This window comes from Polistes dominula, unplaced genomic scaffold, assembly GCF_049000335.1.
Source record: "Polistes dominula isolate Pdom_NZ unplaced genomic scaffold, Pdom_raw_medaka contig_27, whole genome shotgun sequence".
In the NCBI taxonomy this organism is placed as follows: domain Eukaryota; kingdom Metazoa; phylum Arthropoda; class Insecta; order Hymenoptera; family Vespidae; genus Polistes; species Polistes dominula.
In genome coordinates this window covers 4,492,343-4,516,488 of record NW_028300906.1, presented here as the reverse complement: position 1 = coordinate 4,516,488, position 24,146 = coordinate 4,492,343, and the positions used below count along the sequence as shown (strand labels likewise).

Sequence of the window (24,146 nt, the reverse complement as noted above, 5' to 3'; positions counted from 1 at the left end):
CCACTATCACACCACCACTTGGTTCATCATCGTCATCATTTAACATCTGCATCTTCACTTTCATCATTGATATCTGCATCTTCACTTTCATCATTGATATCTGCATCTTCACTTTCATCATTGATATCTGTATCTTCACTTTCATCATTGATATCTTCATATCTTCACTTTCATCATCGTCATCATTTAATATCTTCACTCTTCACTTTCATCATCGTCATCATTTAATATCTTCACTCTTCACTTTCATCATCGTCATCATTTAATATCTTCACTCTTCACTTTCATCATCGTCATCGTCATCATTTAACATCTTCACTCTTCACTTTCATTACCGTCATATATTCCTCATTATTTTCTTATCCTCTATCTCAATTTCGTTAATAATTTGAACATTTCAACTTTATTGATAATTACAATTATATATAGATATATATATATTAATCTTTTCGCTACGGGGGTGTTTTCCATGGCGTTACTTTTACTGTACGGACTGCTAATATGATGGCCATTTATGGAGGTCCACTATAGTAGCCCGTAATAGCGATAGGGTTAACACTAGATTTACGGATGTTTTGTTCAATATTTTTTAATGACTTACAAACATTGTTTAAATGAAAGATTTTGAATAGAGGGTAGGATTAATATTTAAATATATTTCATTAGGTAACTTAAGAACAACATGTATTTTAAAAAAATAATATGTAAGTTTTGTATATATGTATTAAAAAAAATTGGAGATGAGTCAAATTGGCTCAGTTCGTAAATCTAGTGTTAATAGAGTTGTTATGTTAGTGAAATTATTGTTCATCTATGTGAATATTTTATTTTGTTATTACCTCTTATTATTTTGCATATAAGAAAATCAATTTGAAATATCGAACAATGTTTTTTTTTTCACGGTTTTCTTTTTTGTTTTTGTTATACTTTTGTAATTTTGATATATCCAAAGGAACACCAAAGGAGCCCTTGCGTTATTCGTGTGTGTGTGTGTGTGTGTGTTTACGCTTGTATGCGTAGTTTCTTGTTTTTGGTATGTATGGATGTATGTTGTTCTATGTTCACGTGTAGAAAATTTATTTTAAGTTAAAAAAAAAAACAAAAAACAAAAAACAAAAATTAGAAAAAAAGAAAATATTAATTTTTAAGTTGAATTTTTTGTCGCAATATTATTACCAACACGCACATATAATATTTATGTTTATAATATAGCATAGTTTATATTCTTTATATTCTATTTTATATTTTACTTTTTCGTCTTTTTCTTATTATTATTAATTTTGTTGTTATTAATTTAAGAAGAATATTGTTGATGTGATATTTAGCACATTTAGAAAAAAAGATTTATAAAAGAAAGTAAAAAAAAAAAAATAAAAAAAAAAACACAATTTTGTTATCAATTCCCGACAATTTTTATCTCATCTAAATTACATATAAATAAATAAATATATACATATAAAATATATAACACTTTTGAATAATTTTATTATAGTAATATTATTAATAAAAATTGTTAATGTTATAGATACTGATAATATTAAAAAGAAAAAAAAATTAGGGAAATAATTTTTGTAATAGTAGGAAAAAGATAGAAGGAAGATATTAGAACGAATTTAGAAGTGCATTACCTTGTTGCACTTATCGAAATTTATTATATACAAAAATATATACATAGAAATATATATTTTTTTATAAACACTTGCTTCAAACGCGAGTTATATTACACGAATATATATATATATATAATATATATTTAAATAGGGCGTTCTGTACAACTTCAACTGCCAAATATTCGTTTCCTTCCTCTAAATAAACGCCAAATGAACTTGTAATTCCTATTATTAATTAGTATAATAAGAATTTTGTAATTTATTCCTTATAATAAAACAAATTTATATATAAATATATTTAAAAAAAAAAAAATTTATTTACGTATATATATATTTATTGTATATATAAATACTAAATACCTAGACGCATATATGTGTGTCCAACGAATATTATTATTCAATTCCCAGAGTCCAATAAAAATTCCAAACATGTTTTATATACCATTGATAAATCTTTTTTTAATTTTTTTTTAATCTTTTTTTATTATTATTATTTTTTTAAAATGTTTTTATCAATCGTTTGCCATCATCATTGAAAAATATATCTTAAAGAAAAGAAAAGAAATTATAATATATTAATAATATTATTTATTTAAATATAATTTAAAAAAAAAAATAAAATTTATAGAACAATTTTTCAAAGAGATTGTTGTTAATGGTGGATATATAGTTGACAAACAAAATATTAAAATATATTTTTTGAATTTGAATATTGCTACTACACATCATGGTCTGTTAAAAACTATACTATAATTCTCTTACTCTCTCTCTCTCTCTCTTTCTCTCTCTCTCTCTTTCTATCTTTTTGTTTTTGTTATAGTAAGTATATTCTAGTATGATAATATTTGATCATGATCGGTGGGTGATCATCATTTATTAAAAATCTAAATGAAAATGATTGGAAATAATATTGTTTTTTTTTATTATTGTGTGCTTGTCTTACAGAAAGACATTATCCGGCTTATCACAATAATGACAAGATCAAGAAGGAAAATCGAGTGAGAAGCTGTGTTGTGTGTGCAAGATTTTCTAAAAGACGTAGATCAAGATATTGTTGTAAACAATGTAACGTCGGTTTATGCATAGTACCATGCTTCGAAATTTATCATACCAATTATATTTTCGATTAATTGCATTATATAGATGATATATCTTAATTATACTATTATGTTTCATTTATTTAAGACTATTTTTTGTTGTTATCTTAAACGAATATGTCTATACGAATAATATTAATAATTATATTGATTTAAGTTACATCGACATTTATATATATTCGAAATGATTACAAAAATTCATATTATTTTTATTGTTAATTAGGTCGAGTCATAAATAATTTTCATTTTTTATGAGACAAAGAATGGCGTTTCTGCGACCGATAAGTGCAAGACACCTTTCATGCAGTTTTTTTTGCACTCTTTGCAATTGTTCAACGTATCTATTGGATTTTGCTCTAATATTACCTTTAAAAGGTTCGTCAAAGTCAAAAATACGTCCTGCACTCGGTTCATCTTTTAAAATCGTATCTCCAGAACGGAATTTGACAAACCAATTTCTAACTACCCTATCAGTTATCAATCCTGCACCGTATATGCTGTATATTTTTTCAGTTGCCATTTTAGTGCTATTGCCTTGTTTCAATTCTTAAAGTATTACATGTAGAATATGCACTTTTTACTATCCATTTCAGTGGTTAAGCAAAACGGTTAAATGTAACATTGACTACATCAAAAAGTTGACAGAAGACTAACTGAATTCTCATCTATGTAGTGATATTGAAAATCCGTTTGTTTAAGTGACTTATAATAGGTAAATACGAAAATTAGATTCTACATAGCGGCATCGAAAGCTACTTATGACTCGACCTAATATTATTATTATTATTATTTTTATAATGTTGTTCATATATATATATATATATATATAGTAAAATAATTGCAAATATATTAAATCATTAAATTCTGTTCAAATTAAATTAGAATAGGATAAACGTTAATAAGAATATTTGTACGTGTATTATTAGCAAGCAAACGTAATTACTACTATGTAATATGTGATTTATGAAATTATATTATTCACTTGTCGTTAAAAAAAAAAACACACTTACAATTAATTAAACACATATAAATTTGTACAATATTGTTCGTACATGGTTTGGCATTGTATATTTTTAAGTCCTTTAAATAAAAACAAAATTTAAAAAAAAAAAATAAAAAAGAAAAATATCTACAACATATTTTATAACCTTTTTATTATTTAATTCACACACTTTTTCACGACCATCTTCCAGATTAGTATTAAATAAATCCAATTATAAAAGAAATATAAGATTAAATGATATATTTGTTGAATCCTGTTTTTCTTTCTTTATTTTTTTTTTTTTAATTTTAATCTAATTAAATATTTTAATATTTTGATTAAAGATTTTGATTAAAGATTTTGGTTAAAGATTTTGATTAGAATATTTTGATCAGTGCAGTAAAAAAAATGTTATAATTTTATTCATATACATAAATTATATTTAAAAGATCGATCATTGCAATATTAACAATTCTTCTTAATTACAAGATTAGCCTAATCAAAATCATTAGTCATATTTCTCTGAAATAATCAATAATAATATTTGTGAATAAAATAATTAAAATAATCTCTTCATCTCTTATAAATAATACAAACAATATAAAAACAATAATTAAGTAAATGAATAAAAATCTTATTTTTATGTCTCGTTTGAGAATTAATTCAATTTTATTTTCAAAGTATTGAAAAATCAAATTGTATTCCCTAAGAAAAGAAAAAAAAGAAACAAAAAAATGTAAATGGCTCCAAAAAAGGTAAAAGGCTCCAAACTTTCCCAACTTTATTTTTCTTTTTTTTTTTGTAATTAATTTGAATCGCCATTATTATATAAAATAAAATAAAATAAAATAAAGTAAAATAAAAAATAAAATAAAGTAAAATAAAAAATAAAATAAATCATGGTGTTAACTTGTCGTTGTTTCGATCATAAGACAATCGACGCCATTTATGTTTGTTTTTCGTTTCAGGATATTCGAACGTTAACGCTTACCGATTTGGAGAATTCTCGTGTACCAAGTGCGGAAAACGTTACAAGAATCATTCGTCCTTGAGTAGGCACAGCAGGTATGGTTGTGGCCCAACTAAACTCAAGTGTGTTTGCCCTAACTGCGGCAAAATTTACAGCAGGCCTGATACCCTTTCCGATCATATCGGTAGGGTACACAATTATCCACATTTAATGCCTATCCTTTGACAGCATTATCATAATTATATTAATATTAATAATAGTAATAATAATAATAATAATAATAATGATAGTTCATTAATATTTTTACGAAACTTGACTGAAATCATTCAATGGTATCTCTTCGAAATACGTACGAAATTGTTGATAATTATTATAAATATGTATATATTAATTTTGTTTTTTTCTATTTAAATTAAATGAAAAAAATTGTATTGTATTATTAATAAATTATTTACACGAAAATGAAAACATATATATATATATATATATGTTTATATATATATTATTAAAAAATATATGTAATATTTTTTTATTGTTTTAAATAATATTTAAAAATGGACTGATACTTTAAGAATGTTTCAGGAATGTTCAACTCAAATTAATCATCATCATCATCATCATCATTATTATTGATAACAAATCAACTTTGAATTATTTGGTTTTATCGTGTGTATATTATATATATATATTTAAATTAATATTTTGTGTCGATTTGAAAAATTAATTGACAAATTTGCTTAATTAAAATTTTCATTAATATACTAATTTATTTTCATTATTTTCTAATTACTTGCATCAGTTTGTGTGTGGTTGATGGGGGATGGAGAGAAAGAAAAAAAATATATGTATATATTAAGAATGATTCGATGATGCATCTAAGACGATTATATCAAAATGTAATACATTATAATAATGATAACAGGTTGAGGAATATTTTTCAAGGTTCCTAAAATAGCAAAAATCATCAGCAACAGCAGAAGCAGCAGCAGGAGGTTTTATTGTTACACGTTTTTAATGTTCTAATGTTGCAGCACATTGGCAAATATACTCAACATCAGAAAATGCAATTATGGTTGATCAATATACAAGAATTTTTAATTGGAAAGGAAATCAACAAAATCATCAGCAACAACTACAACAACAGCAGCAGCAGCAACAACAACAACAAGAACGACAGGGTCATATTTGCAATACTTGTGGAAAAATTTATAAACAAAGGAATGCACTTTGGCGTCATTTTACATACGAATGTGGTAAAAGTCCTAGATTTCAATGTCCTTATTGTCGTTACAGGACCAAACAACGTTCCAACATGTATTCTCATATCAAACACAAACATTTTGGTTTGAATATATATGTGATAGATTTAGAAAATAATCAATAATTGATTTTCAAATGATACATTTTTTATTCAAATTATTGTCCTATTATTATAATACTTTAGAGATCATTATTGTTCTCCGAAATATGTAGGATAAATAAGAATTTATTTTATGATGGTTAGAAGTGATGTATAAGTGTGTTGGTATGCATGAATGCATGCGTGGATGTGCGTATGTATTATTAGAATCATTATCAGGATAAAAAATAATCAATAAATCAAATTTAACAATTTATATATATATATATATATATATATCTTTCCATTATTTTTGAAGAAACACCGTCTCTAATTTTACTTGAATCTTTGAACGAAATACATAAACTAATGGATGACTCTAAAAAGTTCCAAGATCGTTTGAAACCAAAAATAGTAAGAATAATATCTCTTTTAGCAACTTTTTAGGATGTTTTTATTATCAATTTGTAGTAAAAAGCAAGTTAAAAAGTGTTTTAATAAGAATATTGTAATTGGTTTGTTTCCTATTTCCCCCCTTTCCTTTTTTATGAGCTTGGTATATTTCAATGTGACGATATCAAAACTTGTGTTAGTTAGTTTTTATCTTGTAAGAGTGTGCAATATATATTTATATAAATGTTAATATTACTCTATGTTATTTTTTTCTTTTTCGTTTTTCTTTTTGTAAACGTTAATTAAAATTTATGTATTTATAATTAATGTTAAAATTAAAAAAAAAAAAAAAAAAAAAAAAGAGGAAAGAATTAAAAAGAAACAGATTTAATTTGATACAATAATTTGATGACAATTCGACACTAATACATATATTGTTGTCGTTTGTTTAATCTGTTTCAGCATTATTCATCTACAAACAGAGGATGAACAAAGCAAACGTGATCGAGTATCGATGCATTCATTGCGACATACCATATTCATCGCCTTCCCATTTGAAACGTCATTTGACGAGAGGTTGCAACATGGATATGACATTGCCGTTAAGCATTCGTAAAAATATTTACGCAAACAGATCGAAAAATTTCATTTGCAACAATTGTTGTACCGGTTATAAAAACAAACGTTCGTTGTATTGGCATTTGCGGAATGTTTGTGGATTTGAACAAAGATTTCTTTGCCCTTATTGTACAATGAGAAGCAGACACCGTTCTAATATTGTTAAGCATATCAAACGACGACATTTTGGAGAAAAACCATTTGTCATCGATGAATTGAAAAAGATGAAATAATTTTGTTTCTTTGTTTTGTTTCAGTTTTTTTGTTTTTCTATATGTATATACCCCTTTCTTATGTTTTTAAACCCATTCGAGACTCCCTCCCCTATCAATTACTACACATGCAATTGATTTTTGTGTCAAGAAGACTGGTTGTTTAAAATAACCTGTGTACAATTACGATAATGAGCCATTATCATTTATTTTCAAATGTTTATCTCTACTTTACAACAATTTATCCTAAATAGCACGTAAAACTACATTGGAATACAAAATATAAAATAACCACCAGTACATATAAATAAGGTAAACGAAGAGATAAGATTTCTTACTTAGATATTTATACTTGTTCACGAGATTTAAATTTATTTTAATTGAAAAATATTTGCATTTGACATAAAAATTTAAACAACAAGCCTTACTCGTGATAATTCAAGTTTGTAATCCAACAAATTTTTATCACGAGTCAGACTTGTGAAAATAGTGTAACAGGAGACAGGGGGGTAGTTAAACTAATCTCATTTTAAATCGTACTTTAAGTATTGTAATTATACGTATTATTGTAACATTACATTTTATAATCTCTTCATTAAATATAATAATATATATAATATATAATAAATTATATATATATATATATATATATAATATATTTATTGTAAATACAACGTAATGGGAATTATTATTTCAATCGAATTTTTAAATTGTTTTGTTTCAGTTTTTTCTTTCTTCTTCTTCTTCTTGTTTTTCTTTCAGGGGTCTAATCAATTAATTAAATCAAAAATAGAGGAAGAAGGAAATATTTGGAGTAACGACGTGGGACGTTGTTTTTTATTTTTTTTTCAAATTTTTCTTTTTTTTATTATATATATATATATTATTAAACTTAAAAGAATATTTTATTTTTGTTTGTTTTAGGCTAAAATTCCTGTGTTTATATCATTGTACTATCAAAGAAGAATTATCAATTGATCAGAGAAAATCATCGAAGTTTAAATCAACTTCATCGATATCTCAAAGATTATATACATATATATTTATATTTATCCATGAAAGAAAAAGATTATATTACTTTTATTTGAATTTTTTCTTGCGTCATACCATGTGTATTTTTGTACGTATTTTGATTTGTTCAATAAAAAAAAAAATCTTTAGTGTTTTCGACTGTTCGAAACACCCCTAAGAATAATAAAATGAAACTCACACAAGTACAAACGCACCCATGCACACGCACTCCTCACATGTAGACAAACAAAACACTCATAAATTTTCTTTTATTTTGCTATTTTATTATTTTTTTATTTATTTTTTTTTTCAGTAAGGTGTCCAAAATCGGTAAGATTCTTCAAGTGGAACGAATATTTTTTTTTATTAATATAATATGATAATTATATATATATATATTTTTTATATTTATTATATATAATACAGTTTATATAAATTATTGTATATGCCAGTCTTTAATTATTTTCATTATTTTCTTTTATTATTATCATTTAATAATTTTATTAATATGTCCTTGTTTCATTTATCTTTTTTTTTTTTTATATCCATAGCTTGTGCCAAGAATTTGATGCGCATGAATTTACCATCCGAGAATCAATTTGACATTTGTCTTTTTTTAATTCTTTCTCTATCTCTCTCTCTTTCTCTCTCTCTTTCTCTTTCTCTCTCTCTCTCTCTCTGTTTTTCCCATTAGTCAAAAATTTTATTTTAACACTTTGACGTCCGGAATATTTGTCCGATACATTTGTTTGTGTCACCGGACGGCATAGTGTTAAAATTAATAAACCTTATTTTTGTTACAGAAATCATCAATGATAAACAACAACAACAACAACAACAGCAACAACAACCTCCTGAGGAAGAAGAGTCATCGTCATCAAACACTGACAAAATTGATTGGAATTTGGATAATGACAAAACTAATGCTACCAACGCATCTGCAACTACACAGTTGGAACAGGCCATTGGATCGGGACAGGATATTACCTGTACCCGTAAGTATAATTATAATATTTATTAATTTTTTTTTCTTTTTTTTTTCAATTTAATCTTTCAAAACACCACTATCTCCACCTTCTTTTTCTCTATAATAATATTACCAAAATTATATAGAATTAATTGTTAACACTTTGTTGACCGGTCTCGAGTTAACTCGTGATGCGCTTTTTCTTCATATCACGCTATTTAAAAGGAAGACGCAGCGAAAATAAATATTACAATAGTAACAGATTTTTTTTTGTATTATTGTTATACTGTTTATCAGTTATATTTATTAAAAATTACTTATATTGTTTTACTTTTCAATTCAATTACGAAGTTATAGCTGGTGACATGAGATAAATTCTTAAAATAAATAGCCGATCAATAAAGTATTAAATAATAACTTGTATTAAAATCTTAAATCTATCTATCTATATATATGATCATTTGAAATATATATATATTATTTAAAAGTTAATATAAAACTTTTCGAGAGATGATTATTTCAAATTATCCTGTACCGTTTTATTTTTGTTCTTCTTGTTATTTTGTTTCAGAAGTATTTGCCCGAGAATTATTGCGAGAGAATCAAGCGTCGCCAAATTCACAAGACGCCAGTCGTTGTTACAGTTGTCAATCATGCGGCAAGAGTTTCACACGTGCGAGTATATTGCAAGCTCACGCATATTACAGATGCCATTTGAATCCTGCCTCGCAATTGTACAAATCAGGAAAAAATAGTCGTTTTTCATGTTACGCATGTGGATCTAGTTATTCTAGGCAAAACAGTTTGATGTGGCACGTACGCCACGAGTGCGGTAATCCACAAAAATGCAAGGACTGCGGTAAAACCTTTTTATATAGGTCGAGTTTGTACAGGCACAGAAATCGTGGTTGCAATAATAGTTTTCATCACATCAAAGGTTTGGCTAAACCTGTTGTAACCAATGATCTTGCACAAATTGAAATCGATGCCACCATAACTGGTGAACTTGTTCTGGATCCTGTTTCCGTTTGAATTTCTTTTTATTTTTATTTTTTTTTATTTTCTTTCTTATTTAGAATTTTATTTTGGTTTCTTTTTTTTTTTGACATTTCTGTTAATATTGTTGTTATTGTTGTTATTGTTATCGCTGTTGAGATGAGATACACCACAATATTAAACAAAATATGATACACACACCGCAATAGGAAAATTTGATTAAGAAAACAAATGGAAAAAAAAATTAAAAAAAAAAAAGGATTAATAATAATAATGTATGCAAATTAACGCAGGATTCTTTTTACTATGCGTAAGTCCTATTATGTAAAAATAACTATATTATGAATGATAATTGATTAATATGATTATGTACATTGTATAGACTTTTTTTGTTCATTTCTTTAGAATTTAATAGAAATTTGTTTTTTCAGTCATTTTTCTTGTAAGATATATTTTCCGATGTTATTATTAAAAACAAATGTTGTTTCAAACGAATGAACAATTTTTTCATCGATTTTGCAGGGTGTTGTTTCGTAAGAAGAATGGATAAAATATGACAGGAAAAAAAACGATGAAAACAATTTGTATTTTAAATAATTTTTCCTGATGATTTATTTATCTTCGTAGAAAAGTATATATTTACAATAATAATCTCAAACATACAGTTTTAATTCAAACTTGTTGAAATAAAAATCTAACACACATTTCTGATAGAAATATAATTATCAAGGATTATTGAAAAACAAAATAATGAATAACATTTAAAATAATTTCATATATATAATAAAAAAACTTTTTTTATTGTTTTGCATTATCTCTGTCCATATTCTACTGAACACTCTGCTTAGATTGTTTAAGAATTTCTTTTCAATGTTATATCTATCTATCTATCTATCTCTATACATACATACATACATACATACATACATATATATATATATATTTATATATGTGAATTTTCCTAATTAATTATTGTATACTTTAAATTTAGGTATATTATTGTAGAATAATTTTTTTCTTGTCAATCATATATCTGCGAATGTATTATTCGACTTTTATTATTACTATTATTATTAATATTATTATTATTATTATTATTATTATTATTATTATTATTATTATTATTCTTAATAATTGATCTATAGTTACATGCATTTAAACAAGATTTAATATTACTTCTACCTATTTTCTTCTTTTCTTCTCCTATTTTTCTTTTTCTTCCTATTCGTTTCAATGTTCGTTTTCATTTTCTGTCATTTGTATTTTTTTTCTTCTTTTAGATACAAGATACGCTACTTATCCATCACTATGAAAAATATTACTATTATAATAAATATTCTTCTGTCATGATAGATATACATATATACATATAGACAAATTATTGATTTAATAATATGTGTGTAGATTTACGATTAACTCGCTTGCAAAATTACGCTTTGGTTATCGAAGATAATATTGTTTATTGATTTTAAATTAATAAACGTTGTTCTATAATTTCTTAATTTTTTTTCTTTTTTTTTTTTGGTAAATTAAACACATCTCTTTATGTAATTTAAACAAAAAAATAAACCAACAATGTGATTGTAACGATTAATAATAATAACGATCGATATATATATATATATATATATATAGATATATATAGATATATTATATTTTAATGTTCGAACAATTTGGAATGAAATTTATTTAAATAATTATACAAGTGTTTTACCCTATCCCATTTTTAACACAGGTGGAACAATGTTTTACGAATAAACAAAGAAAGAAAAGCCAAACAATGAATTACTTTTGTTTTATCAAACTTTATGGATGAAACAATTTTTCTATTTAAACAAATCAAAATAATAACCATTGATGATATTTATTTGATATTATCTAATGATATTTGTTTTCTTTTGAATTATTGTTTCAGGTTTCTATTATCGGGCATCACCAGATACGAAAAGAAATTATAATTGCAAGTATTGCGGAAAGGGTTTCACTTTATTCGGACGTCTGAAATTTCATCAAAAAACCAACTGTTATTGGAACCCACGTGCAACGTGTCATCAATTACCAAAAACAACGAGACCGTATTCCTGCGTTCAATGTGGATCGTGTTACTCGAAACATTCCAATTTGTTGTTTCACATTAGACACGATTGTGGAAAAATACAAAAATGTCCAATATGTGGGAAAACGTTTCTTCATAGTAGCAGTTTAAGAAAACATAGACGACATAAATGTTATTTATTACAAATAAATTAAATATAACAAACAATTCAAGTTTTTGTTGCAAATATTATACATTTGTGTGTAAATTAGATGTGCATATACTGTATTATTATCAATATAATACTGATTTTGAACTATTTCTTTATTGATTATCTTTGAAATGTATTATAGTATTTAACTGATGCTTATTAAATTAAATTAAAACAAATTAATACCCATTTTACAACTCGGTACTTTAAACAAACAAACAAAAACACATTCCTCGTTTGGATTGATTTTTACATTGATTTCATTTATTATATTAATTATATTTTATTATTTTGTATTATTTTGAATTATTTAAAAAAAAATAATATATTCATTTATTTATACCCTTCATTTCTATATTTTATTTATAAATAAATTAATACACTTGTGTATCAGAAAATAAAAAAAAATAACAAAAAACTTATGTTATATATATTTTTATTGGAACAAACACAAATGGTGGCACACAATTGTAAGAAAGAAGAAGAATTTCAACTGGAATAAGAACAAGAAGAACAAGAAGAAGAAGAAGAAGAAAAAACCAGAATTGTTGAAGAAGATTGATCATGGGGAACGTTGTAAAACATTACCTTTATTATTATTATTTTTTTTCTTTAAATCAAGAAATTAAACAATTGAAAAATCCTGCTCCTGCTCCTGTTAGAAAATCCTCATACAAACACGGATATTATTTTTGGATTCGACATGACTCAGAAAAAACCTTATATCATGGAAATGAATAATATATATATATATATATATATAAAACAAAAAACAAAATTAATAAATTACTTATTTTTTTCGTTCATTTTTATTTATCAAACGTAAAACTAAAAACATTAACCTTAGTACCAAATCTTTAGAAATAATAGTATATTACTTACCTAGGAAGATAAAGTAAGAAATGTCTTAGAGTACATGTAATTGTTACATGTGCTCTGAGGCTTTCTTATTTAATGCCCATGGTAAGTATGCATTTTTCTGCTCGACATAGGCGGAAAGTGGCAACTTCGTTTTGAACAGCGGGAGAAAAGCTGACGCTTTTCGCCCGGAGGGAAGAATAATTATTATTCTTTGATTTTACCAAAAAGAGAAAAAAAATAATAGAAGAATGTAATCAATAAAAGTCGCCCATTTTTTGTTGTTTTTTTTCTTTTTTTTTAAGATCGGAGAAATCTAACAAATTAATAATTGAAGCAGGATTTTTCAAATATATTTTTCCTTTCGACGTGAATCCTTCTTCCCCTTGCCCCAATTCATCCCAAACATAAAAATTCTATACATTAAGTTTTCTTTAATTAAATCTTAATCACATAGATAGGAGAAAACCGTGTCTTGAAATTATTCACAAAAGTTTTATTTAAAAATTAACAAACAAAATTGGCATGACTTCTCTCTCTCCCCCGCCCCCATAAGAAAGGTGATTGTTAAAAATATTCCAACATATTTTGAGAAACCCTGTGATATCAGAAATAAATAGACCTTAATTAAAATAAATAAATAATAATAATAATAATAATAATTGAATAGAATAAAAAATAAATATATACGATCGCATAAAGTATTATTTTTGTTTTTTTTTCTTTATGTTACAGATTGGATCGAAACGGAGAAGAACTTGGATGGAATAAGAAAAAATAAAAGTAAAATAGTAAGCGACGAAATATCGAAAATTTCGATTATTAGTGATGCTTCTTCACTACTATGTAATCCAATTCAAGAAATGAAAGTACAAAATGATTCGGATGATACGACATTTGATGAGGACGTTTGGTATGAATCAAAAGGAAATATAGGCGAAAGCTGTACCCATTGTGCTAGAGTGTTCAAGAGACGTCAAGATTTGGGAAAACACATTAAATATTATTGTACGAAAAATCCTGATTCAAAGTGCAATAAACTCAACATGAGTGCACCATTTCAATGTATGGATTGTATGAGACGTTTCAAAGTTAAAAAATTATTAACGTTCCATCAGAAACACGAATGTAATATGACATATATATGCCCGTTTTGTCATAATCATTTGACTGGACGAGTATCCAAAAAACATCTTGATAAGTGTAGGATGAAACATGCACCTGAGGTAACCAACGAAAGCCCCAGCTCTGAAAATTTTGTAATTTCTGATTCTGATTCCAATTCCAACTGAAATTCCGCTTAATTTTTTGCATTTTTTCTTTCTTTGTTTTCTTTTCTCTTTTTTTTTTTTTTTTTTTAACCAATAAGAACATTTATTTTTACGTTTATTTCTTTATTTATTTTTTTTTTTTTTGAGAGAAAAGACATATATAATATTTATATATATATGTAAACAAATAAGCTATTAAGCTATTACAGGTTTAATTTAAGAAGAATATTTATAAAAAATGTGATCATGATTAAGTCGAGTTTTTTTTCTTTTTTTGTTCCTTTTGATTTTCGATTAATGATAATATATTCGGTTTTTTGTGCCATTTAATTGTTTGTTATTGAGTGTTATTGTGATTATTTATGCTTTCTTTCTATTTTCTTTTTTTATCCCTCTCTCTCTGATATGAGTGTGAGTGCATTTGCTATCAACCCTTCGAATGTTTCAAATAGTTTTTTTAATTTTTTTTCTTTTATTTAATTTTATGTTATAAAATAATATCGAAATAAAGTCTTGTTTCAATTACTTTTATTTCATTTAAATGCATTCGAACTGTTGATTATTTTAATATACTTGTTTTTTATTTTTTTTTATTTTAAATATTCTTTTTTATATTTTTTTATAATTTTTTTATGATTTTGTATAGTTTTTGTTTTTTATATTGAAAGAAGTACATATATTAAATGCATTCAAAGTATTAAATAAATAAATTAGAAATTTGTCAATGAAATTTTGATATGATCGAATGGATTAAGTACAAATATCAAACTATTCTTCTTCTTCTTCTTTTTCTTCTTCTTCTTCTTCTTCTTATTATTATTATTATTATTATTATGATTATTATTATTACTATTATTATTATTATTATTATTATTATTTCAGGTTTCGATTTGATGTCTCTTCAGTTATAATGTAATTAATTTAAGGAAAATGTTCTTTTTTATTCGTTTTTGAGATTTTTGTAAATCAATGAAATATATAAAACGTACAGATATTAAAGTATACTTTGTATGTGTTTTTTTTTGCGAACATTGTTGAACAAACAAACATTTGCTCATATTTTATATTCCAGTTTTTTTCTTTTAAATAATTTTAAACATTTTGTTTTTACTGATTTGTGTTGCGTTTTTTCCTTTTTTTCTAAACTAAATATTACCAATGTATTTTCTTAATTACATTGTAACATTTCAGTTTTCAAACAAACCAAAGTGTTTTAATTATCTGTCTTGATTAGTATTACCAAATTTATTACAATTTTCAACCAAATTTGTCGAACAAAATTACGAAAAAGTTTATTTTCCAAATTAAGTGTATTATTATTTATTATTATTATTATTATTATTATTATTATTATTATTATTATTATTATTATTATTTTGTTATTTTGCGATTGTGTGTGCTTTTATTTCAAAGATAAAATTATTGTAACCAAAAATTTACATTGTCTAATATTTTATTTTTAAATGTTTAGATAAGTATTCATATGTGAGAGGTGTGTGTGTATGAGAGAGAGAGAGAGAGAGAAAGAGAGAGAGAGGAGATAAAAAGGGATTTACGATGAGACTCATAAAAAAGAAAAAAAGAAAGAAAGAAAAATAAAACCAGTTAAGCATTTATTTATTTAAAAAAGAATTTGCAATGAAATAATAATGGCAGAAATATAAGAATGTACATGAATAATTTGGTTGCTTAAATTATTATAAAATAAAGAGTCCAGGGATAAAACGTGTTAGATATGAAATTATATTTCAATTATTTGTGCTTTTATAAATATTATATTTAATACTTCAAAAAGAAAATTATTTTATAATGATTAAATAGAAAGGTATTTTTGTGATTGTTTTTTTTTTCCCCCATTAAGTCAAAATAGAAAATTGAGGCTGATTGAAATTAAGATTTGCTTTTTTCGGTAAATAAATAAATAAAAAAAAACAAATAAAAAACAAAGTAAAAATTAACGAGGGATCAAACATGTTTTAGCCTTTGTACTCTGTAAACGTAAAATTTCATATATTTTGTTTTTCGTGTTTCAGCTTACCAACGTTGAAGCAACAACGGTTATCAAAATAGAAAAACAAATAGGTCCGTCTAACCATGTGGGGTATTTAAAATTAAAAAAAGACGTTGAATAGTAACAACGTTATTGAGTGATAAATGCAACAAAAAAATGATTAGAAAATGGCGTACCATCGATTTTGCATTTAATTTATGCCAATCAGACGATTTTATTAGATACTATTTTTAACAGTTTGGGAAAATTTATATTGGGAAATTGATTGATCTATTATATGAAATAGCATGTGGGTTTTTATAAGTTATGTTTTGTGTATTGTGCACATACACAGAAATGACAAGTCGACCAGCTCTGATGTCTTAATACTTGTTTTATTTATTTTTTATTTTTGAGATTTTATTTTTTGCTTATTTGCATAATTAATCAAGTTATTAGTTTATTTTTAATATGCAGAGAAAAGGGTTTTTTAATAGAGAGTAAAAGATTCTTTTTATTAATGGATCCATTTCGATGATCACACATTTTTTTACAAATTTTTTTTTCTTTTTAAAGATTTTATTCACATCCTATATTATCCTACCAGTTGAAAAATTCTTGTATATAGTCGTTGTTCAAATTATTCCTTTTCTTGAATTCCTACCTGTTTCTTTATCAACCCAAAATAACCCACAGTAATCTTCGTTATTATTGTTTTTTCTTTTCTTTTTTTTTCTTAATGTCTCGAACAGCATTTTTTAAATTCTTTTACTTTTTATTTTAATTTTAATGTTTATTTTACTATTCACTTTAATTGTTCTTTTATTTTATTCTATAATTTAGTAGTAGTTCTATTATTGTCCTATCACCTTTAACAGTATTTCGTCAGCCCTCCCATTTTTTATTCCAATTTTAATTGTTTACTATTAACACCTTAACATTACTTTTAATTAATAATAATTATTCGTACTAATTGTTAATGACGACGACGACGACGACGACGATGCAAAAAATGTAGTTTGTTTGATAAAATTGCGTGTCTACTTGATGAAAGTTTATAAATTATTTGTGATAAGGTACCTGAAGAAAAGTAAAGCAAACAAAAACTACACACATGCAACATGACGTATAAACCGTAATGCTAGTTAACAATTTATTAAAATGAATTGATGATAACCTGTTTAAGAAAATCCGAATTTAATATTGTTAATACTAATACACTATCTCTTTGATAGTATTGAATAAGCATGTCAACAAGTTGACAAATAATTAAAACCTGTTAAAAGGAGTATAACAAAAAATATAACAAAAAAAAAAATACAATTAAAATTGATGATGTTTTATCAAGAATACGTTTTTAAATACTCACAAATATAAATAGATTATTTGTTCTACATTTACGAGACATATTTTTTATTGTAAACATTTTAGTTTTTGCTGTTACTAATAATCAAAGAAACAGGACTGAATATTTTTTATATACATTTATCGGTTGTTTAATAATTATTTATTGGATCATTTGTGTGTTGTTTAAAATTTTCTTCGTCTATACACGTTTTTGTCAAATTGAGATCATGATATATTAATCAACAAAATTATTTATAATATATTATAAAATGTAATACATTATTATTATATATTTAATCATAAAAATTGTGTTACTATTGATGGATATTAAATAAATAATTATAAATATATATGTATATATTATAAATATATATATATATATATATATATATATATATATATATATATATATATATATATATATATATATATATGTATATATTACTAATTTAATCATCGTCTCCTTTTGTTCTTTTGTTATCCCTAATTAGATCCTTAGATTAATAGTAGAATGTTAGTTAGTTTTTGTGATAGATTTAATTTATTGAGAAATAGGCTAGCACATGTAATTTGTTATTTTATAAAGTAACAATAAAAATATTAAGAATATTATTAAATAACTTTTTCCTTTGATAATTTGTTTTTCTTCTATTTTAAATATTTATTTTTTTTTTTTTGAAGAAATTTAAATAAATTATTATATCTTCAATTTTAAATATGTTTTTTTTTTTTTTTTTAGAATTATCATAAATTAATAATTATTGTACACACTTTTGTACAAAATGATGTTATATTATAATTAAAAAAAAAAAAAAAAAAAAAGAAAAAGATAATAATAGCAATAATATAATTTGTAATTGATTTTATTAAAAATAAAATATTATACATTATTTAGAATTTAAGATTATCATTATTATTATATCATATTTATGATATAAAAAATAATATATTTAACAATGTTAACATATATGGTCAATGTAACATAATCTAAATGATAAATAAATAACTTTGTTTTATGTTACAGGAATTAAATATTGGTTATCCAAAACAAGATTTACAAGATCGATGAGGATGACCGATGGAAATGTAAAAAAAAGTGGTAAAATGTTCTATTCAATTTGCTTTCATTTTTATCCAAATATTTTCTTTTTATAATACGGATAAAAACGGACGAACGAACGAACGATCACACACTAATTTGTTGTTGCTTGTTCGTATGATTAAAAATAATTGAAATTAAACTAAAAAAAAGCGAAAGGATTAAGTTATTAATATATTTTTATGAGGTCATTTTTATTTTCTGCGTATTAACAAGTTAAATAATTTTTTTCCCTCTTTCTCTCTCTCTCTTTCTATATATTTAAAAAAAAAAAGGAAAATTACTGTAAAAAAAAATTGTTCGAAGCATATTAATTTGTGTTTCTCTATGAATAAAAACTTTATATGTTGTTTTACGTCATGAATATAAAGCCCAGTTTGTTCTTTTTTTTTTTCTTTGATTCTTATTGATTTCAGATGTTACTGCAGCAATTATTGATTCTACAAAAAAATTAGACACTTTTAAATGCAAAAGTTGCAACGTTGTCATTGCTAACGAGGAATTGTTCAAACAACACGAACTTTTTTGTATTATTACGCAAGAAACATGCGCTGGTTCTGGGACTGTTGCTGCAAGTGGAGGTGGGGGTGATTCTATTGGAGGAGACAGTGGTGGAGAATGTGGAATTGATGGAGATTTACCGGAAAATGTTCAAGTAATCGTACCTTCTTTGGCATACAGATGTCCATATTGTGAAACGAGTTATACGAAACATGGCAATTTGAAGAGACACCTCAAAATCGGTTGTGGTCGTGATCCTAATTATTACAATAGAACAAACAATAAACGAAAGAAATGAAGAAAATGAAGAAAAGAAGATGAATGATTTGATGAACCTATCGAAAATTGATTTACAGTTCGTTCACACGTTATTTTGTTTATTCATTCAATGATTGTTCGCGCGTATTATTTTTATTATTATTGTATATATATTTTTATTTGTTATAGTATTAATTCGAACAATATTTAATAAATCTTTATTTATATAATATATTGTTATTATACTAAAAAAAGAAAAATCGAAATCGTGTGAACGATCTGTTAAGTTTTTTAATTAATCCTTATCTTTGTATTTCACTTTCCTTATAAACACCTCACTTACCTCACATATTTGACTTATTATATATATATATATATATATAATCGTGTATCATTATATTTATAAAACTCATATCAACGTCAACACTTCGAAATCTGTAATTATATTAAAACAACAACTTTGTATTTATAATAAAAACAAGAAAAACAAAATATGTTTTATATTATACTTATTACGAGTATAATTTTGTTACTGTTTGTTAATGTCTCCTCGAAGTTTGTTGAAATTTAAAAGTTAAGTATATTATTTTATTTTCTTTTTCTTTTTTCTTTTTTTGTATTGTTTAACTCACGTATTATTCCGATGGTGTTTCAAGAATCAATGAACCAATTGGCAGGTAATTGGATGCTGCTATCTATCTGTAAAGAAGAAAGAAAAATTATTAGGAAAAAATTAATGGAAACAATATAAAAAAAAAAGATGAAAGATTTTTCTCGTTTTCATCAATGAATCTGTAAAACAAAACAAATTGATTGTATAAACGTGATGATCGTGGAAATAATTATATTATGTATAATTATTTTGGAAATATCATTAATAAGAATGAAACTTGTCTATTACCCTATAATGTAATTATATATTTATATATATACATATATATTTTTTATTTTTTAGGATTCTTAAAATAAGAGGGGGTAAATACAAACTAAAGAAAAAGAAACAAATAATTCGTTACCCTATTCATTTGTTTTTATTTTTATTTTTTTTGTATTTTTTTTTTTTTTTTTTTTTTTTTGTATTTTTCGTTTGATTTTTCTTGAAGATTGCCCAATTATTTTTCGATTTTCAAAATATCATTGGAATATAATTTGAACTGACCCCAATATATTTTCCTTTTTTCAGATCTATTCACGAGCTTCAGAACGGCCAATCAACGGCTTCGTTGCTTGAACAGATACTACAGAAGTATCGTCAGATATCCTTGTATGAATTGTACCAGTGTCTATAACAAGAGAGGAAGCCTGATGACACATTTGAGATACGAATGCGGCCAACCACCAAGATTCAAGTGTCCCTATTGCGATATGATATCAAAGAAGACTTCTAATGTTCAACAACATATTAGGAGAAAACACAAGGGTTCTGTAGTTTATGTACAAGATACACGTTTGTCTTCGAATTTTCCATATAATCCTTCTACCAATCGTCATATTATTTAATTTCTAATTTTTTCATTTTATTTATGATCAATATTGCTTTTATGATCTCTTTTTAATTCATCATTAGTATATATATATATATACAGTAGATAGTATGGTATACTATACAAAGTATTTCCTATAACGTATTATCTACTTCAGTAATATTCCTGAAGTGGATTTCACGTAAAACGAAATATATACTGTATTTATATACTATACCTTTTACTATATATCTATGAACAATATTTAAACCTATCATGATTGATCGAAATGTTTATATGGTAAATTTCAGGAAGACATACAAATTTCGATAGGTTCACAGTGTTTGATATTAATTTCCTTCTTTTTTTTAAATATGTGTGTATATATGTGAGTGAGTGAGTGAGTGAGTGAGTGAGTGAGTGAGTGAGAGGGAGAGAGAATATGCGTGAGTAATCGTCTTCATATTATTTCTCCTTTTTGATTTTTTTTATTTAATTTAAACTATACAGCAATAAACGAATAAGAACAATATTATTATTCCTGTATCGTAAGTGTACCAAGAAATATGACACACTTTATACTTCTATAAAGAAACAATTATTGTTATTTAAGAATTATAGACTGATCTTACGATACGTTTTATTTCATTTTAATTTGTTGTTTTTTTTTTATCTATTATAATAGATAATAATAATAATTAATAAACGGTACGACTGAACTTGTAAGATATTATGAAAATTTTACAGTCAACACATTTTTAAAAAATGCGAAAGATGTTATAACGATTATAAAATCAATGTAATCTAAAGATTATTTTTTAACAAATATTTTAATCACTATTATATATAAATCTTTGTTATTAAGAAAATACTTTTTTTGTTTTGTTTTTTTGTTTAATGTTGAAACGAAAAAAAACGAAAAGTAATCTTAAAAAAATTTGATTGTAAATTTGAATTGAAATTGAAATTTTAATTTTTATTTAATTTTATTTTAGTTTATTTTATCCATTTGTAATGGATTTTATGATAATGGACACTTTGTTTTTTTTCGTTCATCGTAATTGACGAAAAAAAAAAAAAACACATTGACTAGCGTTATATTTTAAATTTAATTCTTTTTGATACTTATGTCCATTTATTGTTAGTGTAATTATTATAAAAGTGTCACACCTTAACGAGTATAAGCGAGAAGAAAAAAAAACAATACGAACAAGGATTAGTTATTAAGTAATATAATAATAATTACGATAATAACAATAATAATAATAATAATAGGAACTTAGAAACAAACAAAAAAATGTTAATGCGTAAAAAATATCGATATTATGAAATTAAACTAAACGAAACGAAACGAAACGAAACGAAACGAAAGAAAACAAAACGAAGACACGATACATTAATATAATATAATAGCTATTTTATATATAATATATATATATATAGATATATACATATATATAATATAATATGAAAATTATATAATGAATTATTTATTATTATAATTTTTACCATTTTGGTTCATATTTTTTTGTTTATTTTTTTTTCTTTTTTTAAACCAATCTCTGTCCACGTTTACTTTTTGTTGTAAATATTATTATTATTATACCATGTGACAAATGTTTTTATAATATTAAATGTAATTTCCAGAAAATACTTCTTTCTTTTTCTAGGACAATGTGCACTAATTAATTTGAAAAAAAAAAAAAAAGAAACAACTACACACCCACAAATCTAAAATAAAAAACAAGAAGAAAGAAAACAAAAAAAAACAAAACCCAACAGAGAAAACTCGTAAAACAAAAATAAAAATAAAAAAATTATATACGAAACGAACGCATGTGTAAGGATCATTAAAAAACAAACAAAAAAAAAAGAAAAACGCACATATTTATAAATAATAATAATATTAATATTAATAACAATTAATAATATTAATAAGCAAATATGTATGTGATATAATGATGGAATCGTATTTTGGTATTGTTTTGTTTTTTGTTTTCAGATTATCTACGTTATCATCTTAATAATCATCAACATAATAATCATCATCATCATTATAATAGTCTACATCATCTAATCAAGGATGGAATCAAGAACGAAAAGAAAAATTTTTTCACAATGCTTTCCGAGTCGAGCATTAAATTTGCTTGTCCAACGTGTGGCAGATCATACAATCGTCGTGCAAATCTTCGTCAGCATATGAAATACGAGTGCGGCCAACAACCACGTTTCAAATGTCCATATTGCAAATATCGTTCGAAAAAAACGTCTAATGTTTACACACACATACGTGGTATTCATTCCGGTAACGATGTTTACGTAGTACACATCAAATAAATTTTATCCATTTTTTTTCTTTTTTTTTTTTTCCTCTCAAATATTAATCGACTAATTTGTTATATTTTATTTAGAATTTTATTAATGTTTTTTTTTGTTTTTTTTTTTTGTTTTTCTCATTTAACACACTTCTTCGAACGAATTTGTTATATTTTATTTGGAATTTTATTAATCGTTGTTTTTTATATATATATATATTTTTTTTTATATTATTATTCAGACTGTTGACAGTGTTGAAAAAAAGTTCCAAGAGATAAATTATTATTATTTTTTTTTTTTTTATAAAATTATATACGAAGAGTTTTCTTTTAAAAATTCTATAATAACTGTTTATTAATTTATAACGAATGAAAATATAAAAAATAGAAAACCTTTAATTAAATTGATTATCTCAAATGTTAATATATATTTATATATATATATGTATATCTCATACTTTTATGTATATTTATAAGTTTATAATTTATTATTGTAATATTTATTAACGTTAAATGAAACGAAGAAAAAAAAATAAAGAGGAAAAGAAAAGTATTAAATTATAATAATAGACGAATTAAATAAATAAATAAATAAATAAATAA

At 24.2% G+C, this 24,146-nt stretch overlaps 2 protein-coding genes across 10 annotated transcripts in view; both read left to right on the top strand.

The window, feature by feature from the left end:
- LOC107067521 (piggyBac transposable element-derived protein 4) overlaps window positions 1–24,146 on the top strand; it is an 85,764-nt gene that overhangs the window by 41,770 nt on the left and 19,848 nt on the right. The gene's annotated exons all lie outside the window — the stretch shown is intronic.
- Window positions 4,656–7,862, top strand: LOC107067530 (zinc finger Y-chromosomal protein 1). The gene is made up of 3 exons (XM_015323134.2): window positions 4,656–4,754; window positions 5,691–5,912; window positions 6,854–7,862. Exons 2-3 carry the CDS (start codon window positions 5,729–5,731, stop codon window positions 7,240–7,242), a joined length of 573 nt encoding a protein of 190 aa, XP_015178620.2. The 5' UTR covers window positions 4,656–4,754; window positions 5,691–5,728; the 3' UTR covers window positions 7,243–7,862.